The sequence below is a fragment of the Ursus maritimus genome, unplaced genomic scaffold (genome assembly GCF_017311325.1).
Source record: "Ursus maritimus isolate PB19 unplaced genomic scaffold, ASM1731132v1 scaffold_29, whole genome shotgun sequence".
NCBI classification, from domain to species: Eukaryota; Metazoa; Chordata; class Mammalia; order Carnivora; family Ursidae; genus Ursus; species Ursus maritimus.
Genome location: NW_024425452.1, coordinates 2,968,620 through 2,978,176, shown reverse-complemented (window position 1 = coordinate 2,978,176; position 9,557 = coordinate 2,968,620). Strand labels below are relative to the sequence as shown.

The window sequence follows — 9,557 nt, the reverse complement described above, 5'->3', positions numbered from 1 at the left end:
CGAGACTTTATCCAGCCTGCGTCCACGTCCCCAGCTTCCGGAAGTCAGTTTTAGCCAAACATCCGGGTTTCTCCTTTTTGCGTTCCGGCTGAACCCACCTCTCTTTCTCGCCCCTAGACTTCACCCTCCCTCAGGCCCACGTCTCTCCCACTCCTCCTCCGCGCGCGGGACTAGCGCGGGCTTCAGCGACGGGAGCCCTCGAGGGACATGGCAACTCCGGCGGCGCCAGCCGGCGGCGCCCGAAGCGGGGCTGGCCCGGAATGGGGAGGGTTCGAAGAAAATATCCAGGTAATCGCCCCCAAGGCTCCGGCTGCTAGCAGCCCCAGGGCTGGCAGCCGTCCCGCAGTGTCGTGGGGACTCTCCCTGGGAGCTTGGAAGTCTGCTCCGTTTGCAACACTTGTTCTCTCCTTTGGGTCTTGGTGTACACGAAAGGCAGTGGGACTAGTGCTGACCTGAAAGGTCCAGACTGGTACTCCAGCCACAGGGCCTCTTGTCTCTGGGCCCGCCTGCTCTTGCTTTCGAGACAAGTTTGTTGGTTGATCCGGGTCAGGCGTGGCGGGGGAGTGGGCGGTATTCACTGGCACTGGCTAAAACCATGCTGTGTGCCCAGCCTTGTTTTGGGGATGGAAAAAACAAAGGAAATGGGCACTTCTGCAGCCCTCTGAGGATCTGATAGGAAAGATAGAAGAAAGACATATATGCAAGACAGGGAGTAGGTCTCCCGGGCTTGAAAAGAGAGCCAGACAACCAAGGGTTCTGAGAGCAAATGGGAAGAGAGCAGCATGAGCTACGGCGATCCCAAGCCGCATCCCCGACAGTGGAAGAACTAAGTCCCAAGCCTTGGGACGAACAGAGGAGGACGTGTGGATGGAGCAGAAAAGTCCTGCACTCTAGAAACGATTGTCTTCACAGGGTGGGGGCTCAGCTGTGATTGACATGGAGAACATGGATGATACGTCAGGCTCCAGCTTCGAGGATATGGGCGAGCTGCACCAGCGGCTGCGGGAGGAGGAAGTAGACGCCGACGCAGCCGCTGCTGAAGAAGAGGATGGGGAGTTCCTGGGCATGAAGGGCTTTAAGGGACAGCTGAGCCGGCAGGTGGCGGACCAGGTAAGCAAGACTGGATCCCCAGCAGGTGGGAAAGTATATACCTAGGCGGGCCCCAAGTGCTGGGGTTGGTGTCGAAATTCACCCCATGTCGTCTAACCCGCTAGAACTGTGTAGAAGGCCAATAGAAAATGAGCAACAGGGACTACGGCCAGGAATCTCTGTCACAATACCTAGCCACCCCACGTCCACCTTTCTTCCTTCAGATGTGGCAGGCAGGGAAGAGACAGGCCTCCAGGGCCTTCAGCTTGTACGCCAACATTGACATCCTGAGACCCTACTTTGACGTGGAGCCGGCCCAGGTGCGAAGCAGGTGAGAATCCTCCTCCTGATAGAAGCTGCCCTCCTCATACCTGCTCCTTTAGCTAAACTACAACCAGCTACCAAGCCCCGCGGCGCCCCTCATCGTGGCACCTGTACCCCAGCTTCACCATCCCCCTTACCAGTCACAGAACAGGACATGGTTAGAACGCATTGCCTTCCTCCTCCCCTTCATCAGGCAGGCTACGCTTCTTCCTGCAACACCCAGCTCAGACATCACCGCCTCTGTTCCCCGTTCTTCAACCGCACCCCCAGTTTGTCCCCTCCTGGTGATCCTAGAGAACTCTGTGCTTTTCTCTAACACATGACGCCTCAGCAGCGTAGTCTCGTTCCTGGGGCTGGCTCTGTTTTATTTTTATATTCCCAGCACCGGAACAGCCTCTGAACCAGTATATCAGTGCTTAGTTGTTGACTGACTTTTCGAGAAGTGGATCTACTTTTGGCTGGGTTCCTTGTTCGTCCTTAAGCAGTGCTCCTCAGACACCCCGTACCACTTAGCAGCCACGTATTGAGCGTTCGCTCTGCACCAGACGCTGTAATGGCTCCGTCTCAAGACAGAGGGTGAAGATAGAGGAGAGCCTTGCCCTCGAGTGCCGTTACGATTCAGCACTCGTTTGCTCTGATGGGCCCCACAGGAAGGACACCTGACCCAGAGTAGGCTGGAGGGTGGGACAGGGCAGGTATCCTAGAGGAGGGAGGATCTAGCCCAAATCCAAAGTATTATTAGGAGCTGGCCACTTATGAAGAGAGTGGGAGAAAAGTAACTTGTACTTTTATTCTTTCTGTGTGGAATTTTCTTACCGCTTCAAGGCTATTTTTCAAGAAAATGCTCAGCAGTGTTCTGAGGAATGGTAAGCAGGAAGAGACAGGAGACACACTGGTTCCCTCAAGTAAAACCTTTTCTTCTAAACCTTTTCCAGGGCTTCGCCATCACAGCCCTGAATTCTGGGCCTTCTCTGCTGAGGTTGACCTGTCTTTTATAGGGGAGCAGGTCAAATAGGTCAATCGTCAAACCCTCTCCCAAGGCCCAGGCAGGCTTTCCGAGTTCTCCATATGTGTCGGCACAGTGTCAGAAGGTTGTCCTTCCTGGAAGCACTTTTAGGGACAGGGAGGTGATTTCCTCATGTTTTGTCTGTCTTTACCCCCCTCTTCTCCCTTTACCATCCAGCATATTCTCTGGAATTAGAGATGAATAAGATTCAGGCCCTCCAGAACCTCATAGCCTAGTGCGGCCTTGGCTCTCATCTCTCCTCTCCTCTCCCAGGCTCCTGGAGTCCATGATCCCGATCAAGATGGTCAACTTCCCCCAGGTGAATACCCAAGGTAGCATGTCTGGAAGAGCCGGGGGAGGCATGAGGGCAGAGGGTGGGGCCGCCAGGCAAAGCCTAGGAAGACATAAACAGAAGAGCCATTGTACCCTCCCGCTGAATGAGTTGGTATATTGACAGAAAATCGCAGGTGAACTCTACGGACCTCTCATGCTGGTCTTCACACTGGTTGCCATCCTCCTGCATGGGATGAAAACATCTGACACCATTATCGTAAGCAGGACAGAGGACTTTGGGGGGGGGTGGCTGAACCAAGTCGAAAGCTGCCCGAGGAGACAATGGCGGAGTGAAGTAGAGGCAGCCCCTGAGGAAAGCCCCGGGTGAGGCTGAGACTAGAGCCCTCCCAGGACTAAGCAGAGCCCTCACCCCACAGCGGGAGGGCACCCTGATGGGCACAGCCATCGGCACCTGCTTCGGCTACTGGCTGGGCGTCTCGTCCTTCCTTTACTTCCTCGCCTACCTGTGCAACGCGCAGATCACCATGCCCCAGATGCTGGCCCTGCTGGTAAGGAGTCCGCCCGGGGGCGGGCAAGGGCCATCTCCGAAAGAGCAGCTAGGCCTCGGCGTGCAGCTTGCCTGGGGCCCCGGGGGCCGGGCTGGGCTGGGCTGAGCTGGCCAGTGGATCCTGTCTTCGTCACGGTCCTCAGGAGAGCTCAGCCCAGCCTGAGTGGTTTTTCCTCTCGGCCGTTCTGTCTCGCAGGGCTATGGCCTCTTTGGGCACTGCATTGTCCTGTTCATCACCTATAACATCCACCTCCATGCCCTCTTCTACCTCTTCTGGTTGCTGGTGGGTGGGCTGTCCACCCTCCGCATGGTAAGCTGGGCAAGAGGTTGCCAGGGGTGGGCTGATCTTCTGGGGAGTTCGGGAAAACAGCCCAGAGCTTGGGCCAAACCCAACAAAGGGCTCTGAATGGGTGGGACGAGCCCAAAGGTGGTTCTGCTCTGGGCGGGAGTGTCCTCTCCATGCTGCTCACTTTGGAGCCAGGCCCCCTGAGCTGTATTCCTGTGGCCCTAGGTGGCAGTGCTGGTGTCACGGACCGTGGGCCCCACCCAGCGGCTGCTCCTCTGTGGCACCCTGGCTGCCCTGCACATGGTCTTCCTGCTCTATCTGCATTTTGCCTACCACAAGGTGGTAGAGGGTGAGTGAGGAGGGCCTGGGTGTGGGGGAAGGGAACAGCCTCCGAGGGCAGGGCCCAGCCCGCTCTCGCTCACCTGTCCTCCTCCTTTCAGGGATCCTGGACACGCTGGAGGGCCCCAACATCCCACCCATGCAGAGGGTCCCCAGAGACATCCCTGCCGCGCTCCCTGCTGCTAGGCTTTCTGCCACCGTGCTCAACGCCACAGCCAAGGCTGTCGCGGTGACCCTGCAGTCACACTGACCCCACCTGAGACCCTTGGCCGGCCCCCATTCCCCCACGTGCGGAACAGAGGAAGATTAAAGAACAGTACTGATGACATGTGTCTCTTTGATGGGGTCTGCAGCTGCCTCAGAGCTGTAGCCACTTAAGCCAACTCCTTGACGCCTGTGGGCCTTCTGAAGGGCGCAAGGCCACGAACCACTGGCCAGGACTGCAGGGCTCTGCAGCCAGTGCGGAAAGTGGCTCAGCTCCTCTGAGGCCCTCTCTCCACCTACTTCTTCCTCCCTCTTTATCTCCCCCTCCTTGTCTTGCTAAATATAGACTTGGTAATTAAAATACTGATGGAAGTTTGGAAGTGCAGCTGCCATTCCAGTGGTCCTCCCTGCCACCTTACTTCCTGTACACTTTCCTGTTCTCCTGGCACGGGCGGTAATGTCACATGTTCTCTTCTTGATACCCTCATCCAGGCAGCATGAAGGTGGGACAGCCCACACTACACTGAAAGCAGTGACTTAATATGGAACCTGTCCGCAGGGACAAGGGGACACCTGCCCCACGGAGCAGCAGGGAGGTCTCAAACACAGGCACCATAAGTCTGATGGAGGAGATCACCCAACTTGAGTGGGCTCAGCCTCACTCTGGGGACACCAATGGAACAATAACAACTGGTCAAAAAAGCCCAGATCCAGCCCCGTGTCCTTACAAGGCCCTTACGCACCCGGGCCTTCGCGTAGGGATAAATTTTCCTGTGGGAGCTCACATTTGAAGCCAAACTTGCCTGTGTCCTGGTTATACTGGGGCCAAAGGAACAAAGCTATCATCAGGAGTTTTCTGTGTCCTTCCATTCCAAGAATGCTGTTCACTCTTAAAAACTACCACCACCCCAAATATAGCACCATCCACCCCACCATCCATTTAATCTCCACTTAAAAAGAGAAGCCAGGTGGTTAATGAAATAGAATGTTTGACCTCCCTTCACTACACTTATATATATATTTTATTTTATTCTATTTTATTTTTTTTTTACTCTAGTAAATCCGGGTCAGCATCTTTTCCTCCTAGCAAAGGGCCTAAGAAAGACGTGCCCTTCATTTGCCCTGTGTGATCCGATGTTTTGTGAGGACCCCACACCACCACCGGTGGAAAAAGTGCGAACAGCACGACGGGCACCGTGCAGTGTACCCCTTCCTGAAAGTTCCAGCCCCCCTAACACGGCCGCCACCCCTGCAGGTCGCTGATGCTAGCACCCCCTTTCATTGGGCTACCCCTGTGTCACACGTCCTGCGAGCCCTCTGCCGCCGGCACCTGGGGAAGGGGTGCCACCAGGACCCTGCACCTACTCGCGGCTCACCTAACCCCAGGAACCCTTCGGGCTTGCCGTGTGCCTGGCACCCGCCCCCCCTCCGCCCGTGGCCTCTGGGACCTCCGCTGCCGGGCCGCCATCTTGGCGAGGGGTCGCGGGGCAGTCCTCCTGGGCGGGACCTCCCCCCACGCCCCGCGCGGCGCGGCCCGGATCCCGGGGCCGTGGGGACCTCCGAACAGGACGGGAGGGCGTGGCCGGGAAGCAGGCGAAGACACCGAGGGTTTGGCCCTTAGGAAGCGGGAACGACGGGAGAATGGGCAGAAGCAGCCGGTAACAGTCTCCAATGCCATCTCCACGTGACGTGCCTCCGTTTTCCCCGCCACACCCCCTGCTCGTCCGCGGCCTCGACCCACTACCTACTTTCCGAGTGCCGTCTGAGCCCACGCCCATGGGAAGAGCGGCCCCACGGCTCGCGAGCGCCGGGTGTGCGCGGAACCCGGGCCGCGTGGCCTAGGCCGGGCAGGGGGCGGGGCGGGCGGCGGTGACGCGGCCGTTGCCATGGGAACCCCGCCGCCCGCTCAGGCGCAGGAGCCGAAGCCCAAGCCGGAGCTGCCGCCTGCCGCCGGCTGCCCACTGCTCGCCCGCCCGCTTCGGGCTCTCCCTGCGGGGCGGTAGGGGAGCCGGGCCGGAGGGAGGGAGCAGATGCGGCCTCCGAGCCGAGACCGGTCCCGCACGTCCTGAGCCGAGGCCCGCAGCCGCCGCCCCGACAGCGAAGAACGAGGACAAGCGCGAAGCAGCGCCCGGCTGGCCCCGGACCGCGCGCCCCGGCCCGTCGCCCAGACACGGACGGCACGGTCCGCCCCGGCCCCAGCGCCGCGCGATCTCAGCCCGGCCGGCGACCTCGGCGCCTCCGCAACCCGCGCCGGCTCCGGCCAGGGCCCCGACGCTCTTCGCCTTCGCCGCCGCCGCCGCCCCCGCCGCGGCCGCCGCCGCCGCCGCCGCCCGCGCCTCTGCCACCGCCTCTGCCCCCGCTCCGTCCGCGACCCCTGCCCAGGCCCCGACCCCAGCCCCGACCCCGCCCTCGGCCCCGCCAACCTCGGCCGCGGCCCGCGCCCCGGCCCCGGAGGCCTAGCCGTGGGTACGATGCTGCCCAGCTCCATCCAGATTTCGGGGGAGCCGCTGTCAGGCGCCGAGGTGCGGGACATCTGCCGCGGCCTGCGCGACAACGCCGTGCGCCTGCTGTCACTGCGCGGCTGCCGCCTCTGCGACCGCGACTTCGGCCGCATCTGCCGGGCCCTGGCCGGGGCCACGTCCCTGGCGCAGCTCAACCTTAATCTAGGCGTCGTGTCCAGTCCCAGCCGCATCAAGCAGCTGGCGGAGGCGCTGCGGACCAACCGCTCCATCCAGTCCCTCTTGTGAGTGCGCTCCCTCGCAAGGGGGTCCCGGGCACTGCACCCCTCCTCACACGCCCCCCTGCCACCGCCTATTCCTCCATACACCTTCCTGTAGCTGTCTCTGCGCCAGCGTGCCTTCTCACCCCGTACACCACCTCGTCCCTCCACGCATGCCTCCACGACACCCTCCGAGCACACCCCTTACCTCTGGACATTGCACGCGCGGCCCCACCCCGAAGGACATGGGATCCCCACCCCTTTCCGGCAGGGCACGTGTACCTCCCCACCCTCACCGGCTTTGACTTCTTGGGGGCAGCCCCTCCAGTCTCAAGAAGGAACTCCCCTGGGGACTAGACCCCTGCCCCTGCATTCTGCCCACTGAAGATTCCCAGTCCACCACCCACACACCCCTTCTCTGTGCTCTGTCCTGGATCCCAATCCTTGCCCCAGAGAAGAAACCAAATTCCCCTTCTACCTGTAGTTTTAGAATCTAGAATTTTCTTTCTCCCTTCCTAAGGCTTCTCCCAAGTGCTGTGACAAGTGCCCTCCTTACCTCTAGGGCTCACATAAGGGAAGGGGCTCCATCCCCTACAGATAGGGCTGATGACTGCAGTAACCTCTGCTTTCTGGTCTCACCTGCCAGCCTGCATGGGAGCCCCCTGACAGATGCAGGGCTGGCCTTGCTGAACCCAGCTCTGGCCCTCCACCCTGCCCTTGTGGCTCTGGACCTAGGGGACTGCATGTTGGGTGACGAAGCCATCAACCTCATCTGTGGCCTCCTCCCCCCAGATGGAGCCAAGTCAGGTGAGCAAGAGGCCCTCCCGAGGGCACGGGCTGGTGTGGTCTTGATGGATAAGCCAGATGCAGAGGGCAGGGGGTGTGACCCAGAGCTGAGGGCTCTGACCGGGGCGGGGGTGAGAATGTTTATCAGAAGGATTGGGGGTAGAGAAGAATGGAGACTCGGGTCTACAGTGGTCAGGGAAGGCAGGGTTCTCTAATGGCCTCAGAGCTCTGCGGCAGGGTGGGGTGGCTCTCAGCCACCAGGGACGCCCCAGAGATCCAGGGCAGGGGAGGGCCTTGAAGAGGGCCAGAGCTCCATCCTGGCTCCTCACTTTGATGCTGCCCAGGCTTGAAGGAGCTGACGCTGAGTGCCAACCCTGGCATCACCCCTAAGGGCTGGAGTCGCCTCGCGATCGCCGTGGCCCACAGCTCCCAGGTCCGCGTCCTCAATCTGGACTACAACCCCCTGGGTGAGGCTCAAGGAAGGCCCCTGCGAGTCTCACCATCCCACCCCCATCCAAGAACTTGGGACCATTGCTTGCCATGGTAACCCCACTCCCACTGGGGGATGGAGAGAGGAGGGGGGATGTGGGAGGTAGTAGAGAAGCCACTTGTGTGGAGGACCAAATGAGCACCAGGTACCTCAAAGTATCCATCACCACCCGTGGGCCTGGCTTGCTTCACCCGTTCACGCCCCAGTCACGGTGCCACCCTGCCCCCCCCCAAATGTCATTGTTTGCTAGCCTGGGGCGGGGGGTGGGGATCTAGGGTCGTTAGGGCATTGGGGAGGCCGCGGAGGGGAGGGGTTAGCAGGTGACCCTGTGCCTGTGGGCCGCCTCCCCAGGTGACCACGTGGCAGGGATGCTGGCTGTAGCTGTGGCCTCCAGCCGCACCTTAGAGGTCCTCGACTTGGAGGGCACAGGGCTTACCAACCAGTCAGCTCAGGTGAGAAGTCTGCATGCTTGGCGGGGGGCGGGGGGGCTAGAGGTGAGGGTGCAGGTGAGCCCACCTGTCTGTGGACACACAGAAGGGGTGGCAGGTGGCAGTCCGAGGAGCCGCCTCAGCTGTGTTCATCCTTTCCGCATTCTTCCCACCTCAGACCCTGCTGGACATGGTAGAAAATTACCCCACAGCTTTGCGGAGCCTGGTGTTGGCTGAGAACAGCATTAGCCCCGAGCTGCAGCAGCAGATCTGTGACCTCCTGTCGGAGGGAGAGGAGGAGGAAGAGGTGGCGGGAGGGGCTGGCGACACGCAGGACCGAGAGAGAGGGCGGGAACCCGCAGCCCCGCCGCGGAGCAGCGGCTCCTGGATGTGCCCCAGTGGTAAGAGCCCCCGGGGCGGAGCAGAGCCAGCTCTGGACGACTCTTGGGACCAGGAAGAGCGGGTGCGGGAGACCTGGGCCGCCTCCCACCTGCGGCCCTGGTGGAGGAACGCGTGGCGGTCTGAGCAGCCCTCTGCCCTTCCACAGATCCCAGCTCTCAGATGGTGCTCATGACTTCAGGACTAGGTGACAGTCTGTTGGCTGAGACCGAGATGTGACGCTCCACTTGGGCTTCTGCGCATCGTTACGTGTTGTCTGTGGCCCCAGCCCCTTGCCCCAGATATCGGGGTCAGGCCCTGGGGCCTGGGAGGGGGGCGGGGGGTGGGGGGCTCTGGCAGCCCCCGGCGGTGACGGGAAGCTCTGGAAGCTGACTAAGCCACAGCCTGGGGCGCACTCGAACCCAAGGCCACGTCTCTGGACTTGTCGGCAGCTCTGGCTGCAACCCGCTGGCTCGGAAGAGATTTTATGAACTCTGCAACCTGGCGTGCGGCTGTGGTCACTGGGGCGGGCGGTGGGGGAGGGGCCGGAACTATCAGACGCTAGGGGGCAGTGCCGCCCCGCAGCCCAAGCTCCAGGCCTCCGACAGGTCTGGCTCGGGTCTCAGACTCGCAGGACCTGGGATTCTGGGGTGACACCTTACACAGG

At 61.0% G+C, this 9,557-nt stretch overlaps 2 protein-coding genes across 2 annotated transcripts; both read left to right on the top strand.

The window, feature by feature from the left end:
- Window positions 1-36: 36 nt before the first annotated feature.
- Window positions 37-4,211, top strand: YIPF3 (Yip1 domain family member 3). Its single transcript, XM_008691875.2, has 9 exons — window positions 37-288; window positions 913-1,110; window positions 1,314-1,420; window positions 2,693-2,738; window positions 2,877-2,969; window positions 3,130-3,261; window positions 3,457-3,570; window positions 3,772-3,895; window positions 3,987-4,211. The coding sequence occupies exons 1-9, from the start codon at window positions 208-210 to the stop codon at window positions 4,133-4,135; spliced, it is 1,044 nt and encodes a 347-aa protein (XP_008690097.2). The 5' UTR covers window positions 37-207; the 3' UTR covers window positions 4,136-4,211.
- A 2,302-nt stretch (window positions 4,212-6,513) lies between these two features.
- Window positions 6,514-9,213, top strand: LRRC73 (leucine rich repeat containing 73). The gene is made up of 6 exons (XM_008691877.2): window positions 6,514-6,832; window positions 7,455-7,615; window positions 7,939-8,061; window positions 8,436-8,536; window positions 8,691-8,913; window positions 9,060-9,213. The coding sequence occupies exons 1-6, from the start codon at window positions 6,561-6,563 to the stop codon at window positions 9,128-9,130; spliced, it is 951 nt and encodes a 316-aa protein (XP_008690099.2). The 5' UTR covers window positions 6,514-6,560; the 3' UTR covers window positions 9,131-9,213.
- The last annotated feature ends 344 nt before the right edge of the window (window positions 9,214-9,557 follow it).

Bases quoted from the DNA above. Each gene is read 5' to 3' on its own strand.
- YIPF3 (XM_008691875.2), top strand. From the start codon at position 208: ATGGCAACTCCGGCGGCGCCAGCCGGCGGCGCCCGAAGCGGGGCTGGC. The intron at 289-912 runs GTAATCGCCCCC...TTGTCTTCACAG, and splicing joins GGTTCGAAGAAAATATCCAG to GGTGGGGGCTCAGCTGTGAT. The intron at 2,970-3,129 runs GTAAGCAGGACA...CTCACCCCACAG, and splicing joins AAACATCTGACACCATTATC to CGGGAGGGCACCCTGATGGG.
- LRRC73 (XM_008691877.2), top strand. From the start codon at position 6,561: ATGCTGCCCAGCTCCATCCAGATTTCGGGGGAGCCGCTGTCAGGCGCC. The intron at 8,062-8,435 runs GTGAGGCTCAAG...CCGCCTCCCCAG, and splicing joins TCTGGACTACAACCCCCTGG to GTGACCACGTGGCAGGGATG. The intron at 8,537-8,690 runs GTGAGAAGTCTG...TTCCCACCTCAG, and splicing joins TTACCAACCAGTCAGCTCAG to ACCCTGCTGGACATGGTAGA.